The 19,761-nt window shown below is 40.7% G+C and overlaps 3 protein-coding genes across 9 annotated transcripts; 1 reads left to right on the forward strand and 2 right to left on the reverse strand.

Moving 5' to 3' along the window:
* Positions 1-24: 24 nt before the first annotated feature.
* On the reverse strand, positions 25-7,897 carry foxj2 (forkhead box J2). Of its 4 annotated transcripts, none has more exons than XM_046847769.1 (10): positions 7,632-7,897; positions 6,834-7,168; positions 6,651-6,725; positions 5,325-5,411; positions 5,149-5,247; positions 3,881-4,034; positions 2,294-2,521; positions 2,110-2,199; positions 1,664-2,029; positions 25-1,318 (listed from the first exon to the last, which is right to left on the reverse strand). In XM_046847769.1, the coding sequence occupies exons 2-10, from the start codon at positions 7,152-7,154 to the stop codon at positions 1,209-1,211; spliced, it is 1,530 nt and encodes a 509-aa protein (XP_046703725.1). In that variant the 5' UTR covers positions 7,155-7,168; positions 7,632-7,897; the 3' UTR covers positions 25-1,208. The 4 variants fall into 4 exon arrangements, with proteins under 4 accessions (XP_046703725.1, XP_046703724.1, XP_046703723.1 ...); XM_046847768.1 differs by having other exon boundaries at positions 2,110-2,211; positions 6,834-7,165; positions 7,632-7,896; XM_046847767.1 differs by having other exon boundaries at positions 2,110-2,211; positions 6,834-7,210; positions 7,632-7,896.
* A 342-nt stretch (positions 7,898-8,239) lies between these two features.
* isoc2 (isochorismatase domain containing 2) lies at positions 8,240-13,288 on the reverse strand. Of its 2 annotated transcripts, none has more exons than XM_046847774.1 (6): positions 12,870-13,288; positions 10,066-10,190; positions 8,936-9,148; positions 8,773-8,843; positions 8,547-8,664; positions 8,240-8,430 (listed from the first exon to the last, which is right to left on the reverse strand). In XM_046847774.1, the coding sequence occupies exons 1-6, from the start codon at positions 13,027-13,029 to the stop codon at positions 8,365-8,367; spliced, it is 753 nt and encodes a 250-aa protein (XP_046703730.1). In that variant the 5' UTR covers positions 13,030-13,288; the 3' UTR covers positions 8,240-8,364. The 2 variants fall into 2 exon arrangements, with proteins under 2 accessions (XP_046703730.1, XP_046703731.1); XM_046847775.1 differs by lacking the exon at positions 12,870-13,288 and adding an exon at positions 11,753-11,977.
* On the forward strand, positions 12,340-19,511 carry u2af2a (U2 small nuclear RNA auxiliary factor 2a). 3 transcript variants are annotated; one of them, XM_046847771.1, is made up of 12 exons: positions 12,340-12,782; positions 13,415-13,450; positions 13,622-13,769; positions 14,084-14,230; positions 14,347-14,498; positions 14,646-14,762; positions 14,846-14,984; positions 15,443-15,522; positions 15,717-15,839; positions 17,114-17,200; positions 17,862-18,113; positions 18,192-19,511. In XM_046847771.1, the coding sequence occupies exons 3-12, from the start codon at positions 13,634-13,636 to the stop codon at positions 18,324-18,326; spliced, it is 1,368 nt and encodes a 455-aa protein (XP_046703727.1). In that variant the 5' UTR covers positions 12,340-12,782; positions 13,415-13,450; positions 13,622-13,633; the 3' UTR covers positions 18,327-19,511. The 3 variants fall into 3 exon arrangements, with proteins under 3 accessions (XP_046703727.1, XP_046703728.1, XP_046703726.1); XM_046847772.1 differs by lacking the exon at positions 13,415-13,450; XM_046847770.1 differs by lacking the exon at positions 13,415-13,450 and having other exon boundaries at positions 12,341-12,782; positions 14,124-14,230.
* Positions 19,512-19,761: the final 250 nt, after the last annotated feature.

Consider the following 19,761-nt stretch of genomic DNA (forward strand, 5'->3'; position numbering starts at 1 on the left):
AAAAAAAAAAGGCAGACATTCTCACACATTTCAAATCTGTTTTTATTGCGGTGCAAGGCATAGAATATTGCGGTGCCTGGTTTATTTTGGTTGAATTTCCCAAAAGTTGATAAAGAAGTGCTGAAAGAATTGGAGAGTTGAAAATATTGAACTGTTTTCACACACAGTATTCAGTCGAAATACACTGATAGCTTAGCATAAAAAAAAAGAAACAAAATTGCAGTAACATACAAGAAATTTTTAAGTGCAAAAAACAAACAAACAAAAAAAAAACCCGATAAATCTGTCTGTAAATACTAAATAGTATTTTGGTTGTTGGGGGGGGGGCTGCATACTATGACCATTGGCATAGGTTTTCTATTTCTATTTAATTAGTGTCAATGCATTTGATTAATGAATATTATTTGGTGGATGAACCGAGCATAAAAAGTGCCCAATTCAGAGCAAACAGCATTTCATGTCTTACATGGGCCTTCAAATATTTTACAGTTATCAGTGGAATAAATGATACACCCCCAGTTAAAGGTATCTAAAGGCATCTGGAATAGGAGGCTGATTTTATCATTAACAAGGACAAACAGCATTTTGTTGCGAGACTCTACTACTTGAATTATGCTGTAAAACATAATATAGGCAGCAACATACAGCAAAAGTCAAGTCTGGCATCAGAGACCTTTTTCTTTTCTTTTTTCTTGTCAGCCTTTTGTATGGGGAACAAGGTCACCTCGGTGCACACACTACTGATGAACAGACGTTACCCACTCCACAATCCCCCTTTTCCAAGACAGAAATATTTTTGTACGTCACTGGCACGATGCCTGTACTTACACTTAAGTATTTGCAATTATGTACTACAACAAGAGTTTATGGAAGATCGAGAGTGTTTTTAATGAGTTCAGTTTGGTAAACAAACCATGTCTCTGGTAATTAACGCTCCCGTCTGCTGCTCCTCCCTGGAAAACATGGGGCAGCCTGAGTCCTGTCCCAATGGGCCTTTTGACTTATGTGTTCCATTTTGTACCGAAAGATTTGAAAATCTATGTTTTGAATTAGGATTTTTTTTTTTGACTGGTTAAAATATTACAGATGAGCCAGCAGCACATTATGGAAAAAAAAAAATTATAATAATTTGATGTCTCCAATAAAATCGAATAAATCGCTGAATTATTTCAAATAGTTTTTACAAGTCCGCGTATTTCGCAAAGTTTTTACACAATCAGTGAATCCCAATCGAAGTCGTCCTGAATCTCCTCACTGTTGCTGTGTAGCTGCTTCATTGGGGGTCGATTTTGAGGTGTCAACGGTTGTGCTTGAACAGCTACGGATGACAGAAGAGTGTAGCGTTTAAAGAAACAAATTGCCAGTAAGCAGTTGTGGGGCTCAGAAACACCTTGCTGATGAGCGATATCAGAGGAGAACGAATTGATTGGTGTAAACTGGCAGGAAGGCTACAGTAAATCAACACTTTGTTCAACCGTGGTGAGTAGAAAAGTATCTCTGAATTCACTGAAACTCGCGGTGGATCAGTTCAAACCAATGTTCCTGTTCTCCTTTGATCTCTCGCATCCACAAGTTGTCTCTGACCTACGCAACTGCTCAAGTTTTGATGAGCCATTGCTCTATAATTTAATAAATAGGTGTCCGGATTTGCTCATAGACTTACCGTTGGAGGGCAGATGATGGCTTGTGACTGGTTGGGTTTCGAAGTTCCTCTGGGAATTCTGACTATGGCTCTGAGGAGTCATAGTTTTCCTGTGGCTCTGAACAGATGGACCACCACCACCACAGTGCGGGAGCGGAGAAGGTAAGCTAAGTGGAGAGGGCTGCGTTAAATGCGACAGATGAGCAGCCGATTGCATGTTGTTAAGTGGCGATGCTAACGGGTTCATAGTGGACGGGCTGCCGGAGGCCGAGCCGCCGATACCCCTGTGGGTGAAGAAGCGATTGAGTGAATCGCAGAGCGAAGTGAAGAGAGCTGGATCCAGCGCCCAGTCACAGAGTTCTGCTTGACGCATGCTCTCTACCAGGTCTGGAATACAGAAGGAAACCATTTAATGTCTAATTGTGTAACAAAATACAACAAACAATATGCAGTACTTGTGAACTGACCAGGGTGGTTGGTGAGATCTATATTAGACCAGTCCAAACTGTTAGCGATTCTGAAGCTCTCTCTCAATGACTCGGCATTACTGAACCAGTCTGCAGGAACAACTGGGGAAAAAACCCACAAAGACTAAAGCCTATGAAAATCTTTTGTTAAGAAACTGTTATATATAAACACACTTGTCCTTACCGTTGTTGTGGAGCAGTCTGTCGATTTCAGCGTTAGCCTGAGGGTTTTGATTCGAAGTGAAACTAACTTGGTTCATGTTATGGCTGAGGTTCGGACCAGTGTTCACACTAGTGACGGTGTGTGTGGGTGGATGGGTGCTGGAACACGGGTGAGGTGACAGAGGTGGAAGCGTTGGCGTGTGGAGCGGCGCAATGTCATTCAGGATTCCCAGAAGGCTGGCGGCATCCGCTGCAAAAGAGTGGCAAACGTTATTGTGGCTGTCCAGCGTTCTAGAAAAAGTCCTTTATCTGCTTTACTTCTTAGCTGCTCAGATGGTGGTTCGGTTCCTCCTCATCTCAAAAATGGACTATTGCAAATCCTGGCAGGTCTGCCTCTGAGAGAAATTCGACCTCAGCACCCGATTCAGAATGCAGCTACATGATTGTTTTCAAGTACTTAAATTCCCAGTTCGTTTCTCACTATATTCTCTCCAACAGAGCTTTACAGACTGGTGGTTTTCTTAGTCTGTGAAACAGAATCCACTGGTGGACAATAACAGAGCAAATGTAATTCATAACTGTACTTAAGTAGCTTTTCCGCGTATCTGCACTTGGGGGTATCTATTCAGCACGAACACACAGTTCAGCATCAGTTCAACAGCAAGCAGAAGATTTTGAGAGGAATAAATGATGGAAGGAAACTCCTGACTCTAATTTTCCACAGCACCCGTATCCTTATTTGCACGATTTATTTTAGAGATCAGTCAGTGTTTGACTCATTAATATCATTCTATTGATAGATTGGTGTGCTACGAGTGACAGAGTCTATTCACATAAACTAAGTTGATAAAGTGAGAGTCTTTGACAAAAACGATAATAGGAACATTATAGCCATAATAAGTCATAATACTTTGCATACTTAAGTACATTTAAAGGCAAATACTTTTGTACTGTATTTTTATTTTTTTATTTATTTAACAGAATTACTTCATCCACCGCTGCCAGAATTAGAATGTATTTATTGATAAAAGACTGCAAAGCATAAGTTTGCTGTCAGAATTTGTATTCAAGAGTATCACACCACTAAAACACTGGCTGGACAAGGCATTTCCTAAAGCCTCAGGGAGGCCACATTGAGGCCAACAGTCACTCTGAAGGAGTTACATATGGCTGAGAGTGGAGTGAAGATGCACCCATATCTATTTAATTTCAGTTTTGCATAACTAAAGACTGTATGAGAGGGTGGCTAGAAAGAAACTGTTGCCAGGGAAGAGTCCCATGAAAGCATGAAATGGACCCACTGCAGAGTTTTTTTTGTGATGATTGGTCTACCAAATGCCATAAATTTAAACCGTGACTGGTAAACCAGTCCACTGTGGAGCAAAGACAGTCCACCCACTGGCTTGTTTTGGGGAGCTGGAGGAAACCAGAAACCCCAGATAAAACCACACAAGAGAAAACATGCTAAAAGAGTTATCCAGGACGGCTCATCAACGACACATACCACACTGACGAGTACTGATTGCGCAGAAATGAGAGCTATTTGTAAATAAAGTGTGCAGCATGACTGTCCAACAGAACATACAGAGGATCTCTATGCTTAACTCACACTGTGAAGTGACTCTGTCTCTCATGGAGCGACAGAGGGACTGAAATGAAGTGTAGAGGTCCGGCAGGTTGAGATCAGCAAAGGAGAAGCGCAGAGGCATTTCAGCTGAAGGGTTTGAGGCAGCAGGGGCCGTGGTTATTGGGGCGGGAGGACGCTGAGGGAAAACATCAATTATTAGAATTGAGGTTAGAAATCTGCTCAATCAATGTTGGTTCTCCAGATAACAGTATACTTGAGAAAGAGAAAGAGAGAGAGAGAGAGAGAGAGAGTGAGTAAGTGAGAGAGTGTGTGTGTGTGTGTGTGGGCTGTACACAGAAAGTCAACCAATATGGTTTAGCTTGATGCTATTTTAAGCCTGGCTGAACTTAGTTTGGTTTTGAAAATGCACCACTTTACATATATGGCAGATGTGAAGACCAGAGAGGAAAAGTCCTCTGTATTATTCAGAGAGATAAACACTCAGTGAACTTTTCAATAAGTTCAATCCGATCACAGAAGTGTTGTTTATACTGTATATGCACTGCAATCCGATTCTAATATTCGTTTACATGTGCATTAAATATATTCCTTTTTTAGACTCGCACAAGCTGCAAAATATATTTTTCCTGATGTTTTGAGGAACGTTTCACACGGTGCGATCTATAACTCCAAAACTCTATAATCTTGATCTATAATCAAATGTTCAGTGTTTGACTGAGGAGAGCATTTAACACTTATACAGTTCTGAATCCCAATCGAACAATCCCTTCATTCTTTCTATACTTAAATTTGAACCACAGATCAATTTTAAATGAATATATAGTGTATCTGATGCTAATAAACAGGCAATTAATTCTTATTTAATGTTTTAGATTACAGGGAGATTGTTTAATATTTTATGAAGAAACTACACCTGCTATCAGGTGCTAACAGCCATAAGGTTAAAATATAGTCGATGGTAGATGAAAATGGCAAGAACCTTCTGGAACAGGAGTCCCATAAAAATATTCCTAGACATGGTATGCACAGTTTAATGGTTTCCTTAAAAACCCACCATTTACTACAATTTGGTCCAAAGTGTTGGTTAGTTTTTGGCTAATTCATCAAATCTTTATGATTTATTCTGTTTACTCTGGATTGTGATTTCTTCTTAATGTCTTAGACACACATGGCTGTCCCCTGGCAACCCTACCTTCTCCTCCTTCCACCTTTAAAACGCTTTATCATGTCACAAATACGCTAAAGTGTATAATCTGTCCTGAAAAGTGTGAACAGAGACGAAGCTGTACCTTGCAGGGAGGTGGAGACAGAGTCGTTTTGATGTCTGGTGGAAGAGCTTGACTGTTATGGGTTTTGTCTTCTGTAGATGGGTTTTTTTCAGGGTCCTCCTGGTTTGGTAGAAAAGGCATTATTGTTTTGCATAACAACACATGAGAAATAAATGAGTCATGTTTGAGGACTGTACCGTCTCCTCTTCGCTGGTAGGATAAGGTCTTTTAGCCCCTCTAGCCTGATGTTGGTCTGGTTGTCCATCCATGGTCCAGTAAGAACCCTGAACATGGCGAGAAGCAAAATTGTTTAAAAGAGATAAACGCTCATGATTGTTTATTTATTCTGGCTTACATTCTTAGTAGGTATGTTTACATGTAAACTTTACTAAATTCAATCCAATTCATTTACATATGTGGAATTTGGCAGCGGCCAAAACGTATCCAAATCTTATCTTATTCTTCCAACTGAGGACAATTAAGGCCCTTGTTTAAGTGCCCAGGAGCGACAGCTTGGTGATGCTGGGATTTGAACTCATGACTCTACTGCATATACATGCATGTATTTTTAACACTGTAATCAATACACACTATATGGACAAAAGTTGGTCACCTGACCCTACAACTTTTTCTCATTCCACATTAGGTCTCCATTTGCTGCTATAATAACCTTCTTCTGGGAAGGTGTTCCACTAGATTTCCAAGTGTATTTGTTAAGATTTGTACTCATTCAGCCATAAGGGCATTAGGAAAAAGTCAGTGTAATGTAGAGTAAGGAGGCCAGGGGTGCAGTCAGCATTGCAATTCAACCCAGAAGTATTCAATAGGGATGAGGTCAGAGCTCTATAGGGGGTCACCCAAGATCTTCCACTCATGTATGATATCTTTATAGAATTGGCTTTGTGCACAGAGGCATTGTCATGCCAGAACAGGCTTGGATCTCCTAGTTCAAGTGAAGTGGATATTTAAGGCTTTGGCATTCAAAGACATTCTAAACAAATGTGTGCATTTAAACTGTTTGTAGGAAGAATTACATATAGCTGAAAATATCAGATGTCAAGTACCTTTGTCCTTAAAGTGTATTAGTTCACTGTGCATTACATATACCCTGAAACAATGTCTTGCACAAGAATGTATGTATGCAACCATACAATCTGAATGAGCAAAATGTTCAGGCGGAATAGTTTAACATGACTAAATTTAATCCTGTTTACAGATTATTTTTGTCAATTACCATGGTGATCACATGAAGGCTTTTCAAACCGATTGAGCTGTCAATCAGGTTACTTATGCATTATGTGGTCGCATGTAAACGTACCCAATGTGGACTAAAGAGTAGAAATGAATTCTGTACTTTAAACATTTTTTCAACCTAAGAGGACGCTCCATAATTGTGGTGGAAAGTCATTCAAAGCTAAAAATCTCACTTTCATGAAATTGCTGGATTGCTGTGATTAATACATTTCTGTCTTGAGATTAGTTATAAACAATTATAAAAGTCACTTCATATAATCACATATCACCTTCCCAGGGTCACTCTGCGGTCTTGGAACTTTCCGGAAGCATTTATTCAGGGAGAGATTATGTCGTATGGAATTCTGCATGAACCAAAAAAAAAAAATACATTCATTAATGAATTAAAAAAGTTTCACTGTGATACCAGATATACAGTATATTCAGGCGTCTTTAAGAAGCTCTAGAACAACCTTCCAGCCTCTTCCTCCTCTGCTGTAGAACGGGAACGTGTCGCTGATCCACGTGTAGATGTCGTTCAGACTCAGCTTTCTCTCCGGAGCAGAGCTTATTGCCATTGCAATGAGGGTGGCATAACTATGTGGGGGCTTCCCTTTGGAGTTGGGTAGAGGGGAGCAGGCTGGGATAGATGGGGCCGTGTCTTGTTCTTTCCCTCGCTCTCGTTCTCGTTCTCGCTTTCTCTCCCCTCGTTCTTTCCCCGAGCGGAGACTGCTCATTCCCAGCTGTGGGAGCCAGTCGATGCTGGTCAAACTGGAGTCCAGTTCTGACGTCATGGTCAAGGAAGCTTCTGCAATGCAGGGAGAATGAGGTGGAATGTCAAATTCTGATTCTAGAAAACAACAAATTCAACACCAAGAGAAAAATCAGAATTCAGGGAATGTAAACAAGTGTGGAGAATTGAAAAAAGTCTTCGGGTCAGCGAAGGACATGTCCCTATAGATGAATGGATAGTTTTACATTCTTTCCTATAAGAGTCAGATGTAATTAGTGTAAGTTTATGCAGGAGAGAGAGAGAGAGAGAGAGAGAGAGAGAGAGAGAGAGAGAGAGAGATAGCAGACAGATAGAAAGCGTAAGAGGGAGACAAAAAGAGAAAGAGTAAGAAAAAAAAAGTGAGAGACAGGAGGTGCCTGACAGAAAGAGATCGAGGAGCAGACAGACAGTGAGAGACAGATAGAGTGAGATAGACAGAAAAGAAAAGAGCAAGAAAGAAAAAAAAGGCAAAGAAAGAAATACAGAAATGGACACTTACCTCTCGTCTGTCAACAGGCCCTAGGTTTCACGCTGTCAATTTTTAATGCCGTCATCTGTTACAAGCTCACTGGGTGTTTGTTTTCCTTTCCCCTTTTCTTCCTCGCTTCCTCTTTCGGTTTATCAGTCTTTCATTCTGCATCCAAACAGTCCAGCGAAGGTTTTATACTTTACCCACACTCTCTCGCTCTCTCTGTAATGTTTGTTTTAAAAAAAAAAAAAAAAAAAAAGGAGGGCGAGAGAAGAGAAAAAAAAACTTCGGAAAACTTCCTTTTTCTCTCTCTCTCCGTCTTTCCCCTCCCTTTCTCTGAAAAAACGTCACACACTCCACCTTTAGTATTCCTCTCTTCCTTTTGCCACTCCTCTATTTGGGTGTCCCTTTGTCCCCTCCCACCTTGTATGGCCACACCCACTGTTCTGTTGAGGAAATAGTTGTTAGACTGTTCAGCTGAAGCAAGGAGAGGAGGGAGGCATGACAGTCACACAGCAAGACTGCTCCAGGTCCTGAACGTGTGTGTACGTGTGTGTGTGTGTGTGTGTGTGTGTGTGTGTGTGTGTGTGTGTTGGACAAGTGACACTCTTAGAGCTCGCAATGAAAACAAAAGCAAATTTCTGGACAGACCGTCTTTATTTATTGATGCATCGAAAGCAACGCAGACCCGAACGAATCGGTATTTCGAATCCGATGATTTGATTTCAGTCAGCCTGCTGTTGAGGGTTTATTGTGGTTCTTCTTAGAGGGAGCTGAAAAAGCTTATAAGACCTGTATCTGGAGAAGGATGCGCTAGAAGCTTCTGGATCTGTAAACAGAAATAAGGAAGCAAGAAGATCAAAGACACATGAGCCATCAAACAATGACAAAGAAGATATGGTGTTATGTGAAATATGCCACTAGAATGAGCGCAGATCGAGGTACCTCCTTAAAATCGGGGTGCTTGGCATCCTGTACGAGTTGCAGCATTATGCCCTCTGTGGTGGTAAGAAACGCTCCGCTCTGCTTCAGGCGCGAGAGAGCGAACAGTCGGTCGGTCTGACTGGAAAACAGAGATGGCACACACATATTCAGCTTGGCCATGTTTCATGCACGAGTACTGAAGGCTGCGTGCACGGATAATGCAGGGATTCAAGGTGAAGCGGGGTACCTCCGAGATGAGACCGCGTCCGCGACGATATGTACCTCCATACCTCTATCCAGAAGATCGTAAGTTGTACACTGTGAACGGAAAGAAAGAAAGGACTCGTACTCTGCCGTGCATCCATGAGCATGTATTCATTATAGTGAAGAAAACTATTTATATATTTTACAGCAATGCAGGCTTGGGCCTCAATGCCACACAGGATGGCCTGCTTTGGGTTCCCCAGGCTTTTAAGCTCTTCCTGTACGCTCTCGGTTAGCATGGAGAAGCGGGTTTTGGTGTGGGGTTTCAGGTCTTCGGCGCCTAAGTCAGACACAGTTGGACCCAAGCCTTTAGGGTACTGCTCAGTCAAGATTGGGGGAATACCCAGGATCCGACAAGCCTGCAACAGAGTGAAAAACATCTGGCCTGGTATTGTATTGGGTTCAGTTTGTACCAAATATTTGCCTTCTATTTATTTGTTAATATTTGTCTTTTTTTTTCAAGTACTCAGTGAACTCTTGTGTCTTTAGCCATTAGTTCCTTCAGAAATTCCCAGTAAGTTTTTCCATTTAACAAAAGGTTGTAGGTTATTACCATTTACAAGTACCAAGCAAGTATATATACTGCATATATGCTGTATGCTAAATTACCCCATGAGTGTGCAGTTAGCTGGCACCCTCATGCCCAACGTTCCCGGGAATTGCTCACCGGGATCTAGTGAATTGTGGCATTTCAACAGCATTGTGTAATTATCAGTACTACACTCTAGCTAATATCTCTAGCCTGGAATTGTAGTGAAAAATAACAAAAATATGATGAAAGGTTTGTGGACATCTGATCTTCCCATGACATACAGTATGTAGTCGCTCTTGACTGTTACTGTATAATAACCTCCACTCTTCTGGGAAGATTTTAACTAGAATTTGCTGTGTGGATTAGTGATTATTCAGCCACAAAAGCATTAAGTGAGGTTGGTGTTTCAATTCGTCCCAAAGGTGTTTAGTGGGGTTGAGGTCAGAGCTCTGTACGAGACACTTGAGTTCTTCTACACCAACCCTTCATAAGTCACAGCCACATTGTCATGCTGGAACATTCAATTTAATTAGATTTGATCTGTATAGCATTATAACAACGGATAGTCACAAAGTGTTGGATAGGTTACTACACTACAGGCACCCAAAAGAAAATGACCAAAAACAATGTTAAAAGAAATAATTTGAAAAATCTTTTCAGTGGGGCTACAGTACAGGGCATTACACCGTGCAGTCTAAAAAAAAAAGCTTACATAAATGTCCAAAACAGATCGAGTGACATTACCTGCAGAAGTCTTGCTGCATTACTCACAATATTGGAGAACTGGAAAATCGTTGGTCTGAACTTCTCTTGCATGTCACACAGCAAGAGGACTGAGCTTTTCGATGACAGCCTTCCTATCTGTGCCACTGAAAGAGAGAATTTGGTATAAGTGGAATGTCTTCAGAATGACGAACACCTTCTACAAATATGATCATCTTTTTCTTCTTTCGGCTTCTCCTATTAGGGGTCGCTACAGCGGATCATCCGTCTCCACACCACCCTGTCCTCTACATCTGCCTCTTTCACACCAACTACCTGCATGTCTTCCCTCACAACATTCATAAACCTCCCTGGTGGCTATACCCCGATATACCCCATGTCCCTCCTTTGCACCAAACCATCTCAATCTCGCCTCCCTCACCTTGTCTCCAAAACGTCCTACATGCGCTGTCCCTCTAATAGACTCATTTCTAATCCGGTCCATCCTCGTCACTCCCAACAAAAACCTCAACATCTTCAGCTCTGCTACATCCAGCTACACCTCCTGTCTTTTACTCAATGCCACTGTCTCTAAACCATACAACATCGCAGGTCTCACCACAGTTCTATAATGGATTTGTAGTGAATATTGCATATTTCATTTATTATTTTGCGTATTCATGAGGTAATTCAGGTGACATGGCATAAGACAATCAATCAGATTGAAAGGCCAAATTAGCACCTTGGTAATGTTCCTCAAACTGTTCGCGAACAATTTTTGCACTGTGGATGTTCAGAACCTGTTATTCTGCTGAAAATGGCCATAGGGGGTGTAACTTGGTCTGCAACTATGTGAAGGTCGGTGGGAAAAGTCGAAGTAACATCGACATAAATGTCAGGACCAAAGGTTACCCAGCAGAACATCACCCAGCGCACCACACTACATTTTGGTGGCTCCCTTCTTCACATAGTGCATCCTGGTGCCATTCTCTTCCCATGTACACACTATACAAACACATGGCTGTCCACATTATGTAAAAGAGGTCCAGTCGTCCTTTCTTGGACCACTTTTTGTACAGATATATCCACTACATACAGGAAACACCCTACAAAACCTGCCGTTCTGGAGATGCTCTGCCCTATCCAACAAGTCATCACAATTTGACCCTTGACAAAGAAACTCAGAATAGGACCATTTGCCCATTTTTCCTGCTTCCAATCCATTAACTATGAGGAATGACTGCAGTCTTATAAATCCCACGCCTTGACTGCCGTTTGAACCAGATAATCAAGATTAATAATGTCACCTGACAGTGGTTTTAGTGTTACGGTTAAGCTGTGCACTTATTTTACTGTTATCTAAACTTATTTCATATATAATAATAATGATAATATAATAATATATAATATATATAAAATTAATAATAATAATAATAATAGAGACTCAAAGCACAAGAATATGTGAGATGCTTGAAAGAGAGTCATGATAGTCCTGGAGAAGAGTAACTGTAATTGTCTAAGTTTTGTAAGTAGAGATTTGTTTGTTTGTGTGTGTGTGTGTGTGTGTGTGTGTGTGTGTGTGTGTGTGTGTGTGTGTGTGTGTTTGTGTGTGTGTTTGGCATATCCTTCATTTAAATCGTACCAAATGCAAATTTAAAATCACTGTTTATAAACTTTTGACTCTTTTACACACACCAGCAGGTAAACAAAGCCTGGATTCAGCACTTACTGGTAAAATGCCCAGTGATCTTCAACGTTTAGTGTAAAACCTGATTAATGACAGGTCACCACCACTGTCCTGGTGTTTCAGGGAAGTCAAACACCTTAAACTCCAATTCGTCGGACGAATAAATAATAAATAAGAAGAAATAAATCCCTATATGAGCGTGTAGGAATCACAGCAGGACACCTTTGGCCACTTTCAGAGGACAGCGTGCAGCTCTTCAGGTCCCGCCTCCGCCCGCATCCAATAAAACCTTGACTTTTTTTGATTGACAACCGACGCATTTAATCAGAAATAACATTGAATACAAAAAAATAAACTTGTACTATCATCCCAAATTCCTATTTACAAGCACGGATATTGCTGTACACGTATATATCATGTAAATACTTTTCAGAGAACTGAAAATACGCATGAAAATAACGCCACGTATTTTCCAGGTGGATAATAACTATATATTAAACTAGATATAAGATAAGTTTGCTCATATTTTTAGAAAGATTTTGTTCCTCTTGATGTATAACCAAAGAATCTTTCATTAAAAGAAAATCACCTTTTTTTAAAAATTTTAAACTTGACCCGGAAGTGTTTGTACGTGGTCCCTGCCCTGAGCAAGCGCACTCTCCTGTTTTGGAGTGTTTTCCCCTCTTGTGTGTTTATGTACATAATAACCGACTTGTATTCGTTTTTACAAGACCGGACACTTTTAAACGTACAAAATATAACTGTTATTATTTATTCAAATATCCAGAACAAACTGACACTAAAAGATACGTTATAGCCTGTGTTTTAGCGCCCTAGGAGGCACGTTAGTCTGTGTGCAGGGTGAAAACATGGTGCCCGACACTGGAGCACGTTTATAAAGCCACTATTCCGGTGTGTTGGAGTGTGTTTGAACTCTCTGAGCACCACCTGAGCGAGCAACTGTGCAGTGACAGTCAGGGGTTTGCTCCAGGTAGAGACTCGTGGTCGAGTTACTGAAGGAAGATGTCAGATTTTGACGAATTCGAGAGACAGTTGACGGAAAACAAGCAAGGTAAGGCCCGGGGAGAGGGCAAAAACTTTCCCTTCCTCAAAAGCAGACAGTAATGATCATGAAATCCATGATGAATATGTTACTTACTGGTGTGAGGAGGAGAAGCTGCAAGGGGTCTGCTCCTGTGAGAGTTGATGTTCTCTACAGCAGGGGTTCCCCAAACACCGGGCCTCACAGAAACAATAAAAGCGTCATAGTTTGCATTTAATTTTTTCTTAAAATAAAATGAATAAATGAGCAATTCCATCCTTTGGCAATTTTCCCCGCACTTGTTTCAGTCGCGCTTTGTTTTTCTGTGCATCTATAAATAACGCTCGCACAGATGCTGCATTATAGTACATTACATTTTTATTATATTTATATATACATATAAGGTAATAAGTAAATCATACGTATAATAGTAATATTAAATGGACATTACCTCCTTGGAAAAATTGTCCTGCGTGAATCTGGTTTCAAAAAAAGGTTGGAGGATCTCTGCTATAGATAACTGTAACTCATTGATCACAAATATTATATACATATATATATATATATTATTTTTTTCTTGCCATTCAACACTAATTGAATGCAACTCACTCTATTTGCATACATGGACTTGGACATTACATCGCTGCTTTACTGTCTGGTAGAGAGGTTTCCTTCAAAGCAAAAACCCAAGTAAAGACGTAAGCAGCAATATTTAACAACACGCCAATCTTATCCTTTTTTCTTTATTCTTTTATTGTTTGCTTGGGCTTTTGGAAAGCTGCAAGGAATCCGGGGTGATAGCAGGAACTCATTTGGGTATTGTGCTTTTTGTTGTTGTGGTTTTTGTTGTTGTTGTTTTGCTTGAACAGCTGACCGAGACAATGAAAACAAGCATCAGAGGAGGAGGAGCAGCTCCAGGAGCCGGAGTCGAAGTCGGAAAAGAAGGAGCAGGGACCGAGAAAGACGTGGAAGCCGAGACCATCATGGGGACAGCAAAGAGCGGAGACAGCGGCGGAGGTATGCTGGTGATGGTGCATGCTCAGGATGTGATTTCGGAGATAATGTCCAGGGTTATGAGTTCATAATCTGATAGGATTTATAACAATCTTTTCTGACTTCATTAGGACTGAAGTTCATACTGACCATACTTTCTACACGTTTGTCTTTATGGTAGCAGAGTAATGAATCACACTCATCTAGAACGGACTCCAGATTCTTAATAAATCACAAAAGACTTTCATTCACTGTCTGTCTTGGAAAATGGAGCTTAATTCACTGTTTTTCAACCGTTCGAGTGCATCCTTTTCTTCTTTTCTTTTTTTTTTTAACAGAAATGCTCGTTTTTATAAATACTACATGTCCTCCTTGCAGTCAGTCTCCACACCGTGAGAAAAGGAAGGCCAAAGTAAAAAAGTACTGGGACATTCCTCCATCTGGCTTCGAACACATTACACCCATGCAGTACAAAGCCATGCAAGGTGGGCTGTGCTCTAATAATAAATTATTAATTGGTTATATGTTTTGATAAATTATTTAATTCACGACAGAAAAGGAACTCTGTGTGTGACTAATTGCTTGTGTATTTTATGCCCAGCTGCTGGCCAGATTCCTGCCACCGCCCTGCTCCCTACAATGATCACAGAGGGTCTGGCTGTGACTCCCACTCCTGTGCCTGTTGTTGGCAGCCAGATGACGCGTCAGGCACGACGGCTCTACGTTGGCAACATCCCCTTTGGCATCACAGAGGCAAGTATCCTCCACTTTGTTCATAGTAATTGGACCTGTTTAGATCTCTCCTACAGCTCATTTTGATTCCTGAGCCTGCTTTCACACTTGCTGTTTCACTGTTTTGAAGAGTCATGCCATCCCTCGCGTCTCTTGCCTCTTTTACAGGAGTCTATGATGGACTTCTTTAACGCCCAGATGCGTTTGGGAGGTCTGACCCAGGCCCCCGGAAACCCAGTTCTCGCTGTCCAGATCAACCAGGACAAGAATTTTGCCTTTCTAGAGGTCTTTTTTTTTTTTTTCACTACGACACACCATGCATCAAGTCTGTTAAGTTTTTTTTGGAGACCATCTTGTTCTGGTTTTAGTTTCGCTCGGTGGATGAGACGACCCAGGCCATGGCGTTCGATGGCATCATCTTCCAGGGACAGAGTCTGAAGATCCGCCGACCGCACGACTATCAGCCACTGCCAGGCATGAGCGAGAACCCAAGTGTTTATGTGCCAGGTAGAGTTTTATTGATTCACACAGCTGATCATTCATTTTGATCACAATTAAGTCTGTGCGTAGGTATTTGATGAGCCAATATACGTTCACGATTAACTGAATATGTAATGAGTGGGAAGGTTTAAAAAGAAAAGCTGCGAAACCCCCTCATCTCAAAAACGCTCTCATGTGTCATGCAATTTATTGCATTGATTCATTCAACAAGAGACCCATAGTCTTGTGGCACTTGTGACTTTCACACTGCTGTACTATAACATTGTGTTGAGACCACAGTATAGTTGAATGTTTCCCTTTATTATAAGTATATTTCATACACCACCACAGAAAAGAGGAACTGCAGTGGGAAAAAAAAAACTCAAACATTACACCACAAATAAGTGTTTAAGAATGAACACTTGCTGTATATTAAAATGATCTGTCCATAGTTCTACAGTCTTTCCTTTTTTTTTTTATGCTAGGTGTCGTTTCCACCGTGGTGCCTGACTCGGCTCATAAGCTGTTTATCGGCGGCCTTCCTAATTACCTCAACGACGACCAGGTTGGTGTGTTCCTACGGCTGCTCCATGGCAACAGTGCGCTGTTGCTAAATATGCAAACGCGTCTCTCTGTACTCGCATCTTTTTTTTCTTTCTATAATTAACATTTTCTATACAGTAGCATTGACTCCAGCAGAAATGGATAGAGGTGATTAATCGAGATTACTGGTGACTTTCCTCTTTCTTAATTTCTCAGGTGAAGGAGTTGTTGACTTCGTTCGGACCCCTGAAAGCCTTTAACCTGGTGAAGGACACCGCCACGGCGCTCTCGAAAGGTTACGCCTTCTGTGAATACGTCGACATCAACATCAGCGACCAGGTGACGTGTGTGTTTACGCAATGTCATCATGCGCACAGTTACACGCTTTCGCCGAATTGCGCTCGCGCGTTCGGTATGATGAAGAGCCCCAGATTTATGACCAGTCCTGTATTTATTGTTGACCTTGTAGAGAAGCTGAAAGCAGCTATTTGAAATAGGGAGAAATTAGTCGTGTGCGTTGCTATGATTCCACATTGATTTTAATTCTGCTTCTTAAGAGCTCATTTTGAATTTACCCAGTGTGATGGGGTTATGTCAGGCAGGGTTATCGGGGCAAACTGATCAGAGGTGGGCAATACACCGAAAATAATGTGTATATATATATATATATATATATGTGCGTGTTTAGATGTCGTTTTGATGTTTTGCAGCATAGCTCATTCGAACATTATAAGCACTGTCCTTTTATATGGATTTTCTTCTACATTTTCATTGTCTTTGGATCATAGATCTTGCGAGCACTTGTGTTCCTGTGTTTCCAGATTTTATTAAGATTCTTTTTATTTATTTATAATTTTTTTTTTTTTTTTTTTTTTTTTTTTTAAAACACTTCTTAGTTGCTTCAGTCAAGTATTTTATCATCCGGAAAAAGATCTCTAGACTGTACGCCGATGCACTTCAAGGCTCTTCTCTGTTCTGGCACCGAGGTGGAATAAACTTCCCCTAGATGTCCGTACAGCAGAGTCCCTCACTATCTTCAAGCGACGACTGAAGACCTACCTCTTCCTAACACTTAAATTAGCACTTTCCAAGTTTGTAGAATTCAAGGGTTATATTTATATTGAGTTTGTAATCTTGCATACCAGTGTAGATTTATTTATTACTAGAGACTCAAAGCACTTTTGTACGTCGCTCTGGATAAGGGCGTCTGCTAAATGCCGCAAATGTAAATGATGCGACTTGTGGTCATCATTTGATATCTTTACTGAAAAACCATGAAGTCTAGTGATATTTGTTATATAGTATATTCTCTATTATCTATTCCTATGGCCTTGCCCTGATCTCTGTGTTTTTTATGGATAGGACCCCAGAATGTAGAAGCCGTTCAAGTTTCGAACTTGTACACAGAAGAGCTGGGAGAATTGAAGAAAAGATTACTGAAGCAAAAAAATCGCATTCGTTTCGCACAATGTAGAGCCAGGCCAGGAAGCATGACCAAGTGACTGACCATTCCATTAATGTCTTCTAAAAATAGTGTACTCTTTATAGGATGTAGAGTGGCCAATGGTAAAGCAAGGAAAAAGTTCAAACCTGTGCACTCTTCTGTGATGCAGGCTATCGCTGGGCTCAATGGCATGCAGCTAGGAGACAAGAAACTCCTGGTCCAGAGAGCCAGCGTTGGATCCAAGAACACTACACTGGTGAGTGTCTGCGTGTGTGTTTGTTTTAACTGGTAAGAATTTTGAAGATTCATTGGTTAAATGGGGCTTCTGCTCTTTTTCATTCTGGTTTTTATTGTCAGCCTTTTCCCATGTGAATGTATACAGTTGGACTAAATATCTCGCCTCCAGTACCCCAGTGAAATGTACAGGACCAGATGTATACCGCACTTCATGTGTAAATATTATGGCGACTGTGCGGTAGGAGTCGTGTTAATCCAGTTCCAACTGAATGACAAAGAGCAGAAGGATGATGCAGAGTGAGAATGTGCAAACTGATTGCATTGATGAAGAACTGCAGTTAGACATTTCTATTCCGACAGCTAGAGGAATGATGCGGATGCTTATGTTTCAAGAACATTATCCAGTTTTTTAGTTTTTCATTGCTAAAGGAATTTTTTGTCAATTTCCTGTTTCACTGCAATATACACTATATGGACATATGTATTGCAGCACCTGATATTTCAAGCCATATTTCCCCAAACTGCTACCACAAAGTATAGTATAGAATGCAATAGCATTACATTTTTACTTTGAACTAAGACCCAAACCTGTTCCAACATGACACTGGGTTTATATGGGCAGGAGTGTATAAATTTCTTTCTTGTTCCTTTTTCGCTTCTCATCATGCCTCCTGCTGCAGACCGGAATCAGCCAGACGCCAGTGACCCTGCAGTTGCCCGGCCTGGTGAACAGCTCCATGAACCAGATGGGAGGCATCCCCACCGAGGTGCTGTGTCTGATGAACATGGTATCCCCCGAGGAGCTGCTGGATGACGAGGAATACGAGGAGATCGTAGAAGACGTCAGGGAGGAATGCGGCAAATATGGCCAAGTAAAGAGCATCGAGATTCCTCGGCCTGTTGACGGCCTTGAGGTGCCCGGGACTGGCAAGGTAGACACACGCCTGCGCACTTTTATATATTTTTTTATTGCATTACGTCACAGATCTCTTGTCCATCTGTTTTGGCAGATCTTCGTGGAGTTCACGTCTTTGTTTGACTCTCAGAAAGCCATGCAAAGCTTAACAGGGAGGAAATTTGCCAACAGGGTGGTGGTGACCAAATACTGCGACCCTGATTCCTACCACCGGCGAGACTTTTGGTAGCAGTGGATGAAGGAAAAAGCAAGAGACTTGATGGAGTGTTTGGTATTTTCCAATCTTCCAATTATCCCTAACTTTTTTTTCTTTTGTATATATCTGTATGTATGTGTGTGTGTGTGTGTGTGTGTGTGTGTGTGTGTGTGTGTGTGTGTGTGTGACTGTGTGTGGGGTGAAACATTTGTAGAATAACTAGTACTCCGATTGGTGTACTGTACATTCATGTTATTGGTTTTTTCACTGGATAACCATCTTTAAACCTTATTTCAGATGTGATACTGTGAACTTTAAGCACCTTGCAACAGAACTCTTAAAACTAACAAGGTTTGCTTCAAGAATAAACCAAAATCCTGCTAAAAGTCGACTTGTCTTCATTTTTTTGTTTAATATATTTGTAAACATATTGATAACCTTGTAAACCTCTTGCTCGTTGTCATTCCTTTTCAATTGTCACACAATGAGGGATCACTGGGGAACCTGGGGGATTGAAAGAGTTCCATGGATTTGAATTCAGGAGATTTTTCAGGGCAAAGCATGCCTTTTTTCATTATACTTCAACATTATAATTCAAAAGAAGACACGTTGCATTTCTTGCTTTTTGGAGTTCTGCTGTTCGGCTAAAACCAGCAGTTCCTTGTGTTTGGATTGTAATGGAGGAATAAATCGACTGTGAGGAGTAAATATCACAGTTAACGTGAGAGAGACCACACAGTGACTTGCTCTCTTTGTATATAGAAGAAGCTGAATAGTGAAACAGGCTCGTGTTTATCCAGAGTTACAGCCATCCTCCTCTCACTCCCTGTTTTTTTATTTCAAAGGATGAAATATTTAATAATTGTTTTTTATTTATTTTTTTGCATTTACAAATTTGGGTTTAGTTTTTATTATTATTATTATTATTATTATTATTATTATTATTCATCTAACATCTTTTTTTTTTACTTTTTATAAATAAATGTATTTGGCTTCTCGTTCAAAAGGGTTTCTGTATAACTGTCCCATCATAGTGCTGGATCTTTTCATCCCAGACTGCATGACAGCAGTGGGTCAGTTAGTATTCTAATTATTTTAAGAGATTGAGAGCACCAAGCTGTGGCTGGGTGTTTTTGGTGGTATTCCTGCTGGATTTTCTGTTTATAGTTATGCTTTTTTTTTATTATCAAATTCATAAATAAAAGTTTTAGAAAAGAAGGTGAGCTGTATGTGTACATTGGTTATTTAAATCATTTAATTTGTGGTTTATGTGTGGGCTAGCACAACCAAGATTTCCCTTCTCTCAATACATCTGATTAAACTTAGCTCATTATTAAACCTTGACTGAGCTGGATCTGATGTGTTCAGGCCTGGAGGTGGGAAGGTGCAGTCAAAATCATGCTGCTGATTTGTTCCTACCGCCCGAATGAGAGGCCAATGGTGGAACTGTCATAACCACTGGTGCAAC

The sequence above is a fragment of the Silurus meridionalis genome, chromosome 4 (genome assembly GCF_014805685.1).
Source record: "Silurus meridionalis isolate SWU-2019-XX chromosome 4, ASM1480568v1, whole genome shotgun sequence".
Lineage (NCBI taxonomy): Eukaryota > Metazoa > Chordata > Actinopteri > Siluriformes > Siluridae > Silurus > Silurus meridionalis.

Coding starts and splice junctions, on each gene's coding strand:
- foxj2 (XM_046847768.1), bottom strand. CDS start 7,154: ATGACGTCAGAACTGGACTCCAGTTTGACCAGCATCGACTGGCTCCCA. Junction 4,035..5,148: donor TGTCTCCACCTCCCTGCAAG/GTACAGCTTCGT, acceptor GTTTTCCCTCAG/CGTCCTCCCGCCCCAATAAC. Junction 1,319..1,663: donor CCATCATCTGCCCTCCAACG/GTAAGTCTATGA, acceptor TGTCATCCGTAG/CTGTTCAAGCACAACCGTTG.
- u2af2a (XM_046847770.1), top strand. CDS start 12,734: ATGTCAGATTTTGACGAATTCGAGAGACAGTTGACGGAAAACAAGCAA. Junction 17,201..17,861: donor GATCCAAGAACACTACACTG/GTGAGTGTCTGC, acceptor CTCCTGCTGCAG/ACCGGAATCAGCCAGACGCC. Junction 18,114..18,191: donor AGGTGCCCGGGACTGGCAAG/GTAGACACACGC, acceptor CTGTTTTGGCAG/ATCTTCGTGGAGTTCACGTC.
- isoc2 (XM_046847774.1), bottom strand. CDS start 13,029: ATGGAATTGCTCATTTATTCATTTTATTTTAAGAAAAAATTAAATGCA. Junction 9,149..10,065: donor ATGCAGCAAGACTTCTGCAG/GTAATGTCACTC, acceptor ACTCTGTTGCAG/GCTTGTCGGATCCTGGGTAT. Junction 8,665..8,772: donor GACGCGGTCTCATCTCGGAG/GTACCCCGCTTC, acceptor TCTGTTTTCCAG/TCAGACCGACCGACTGTTCG.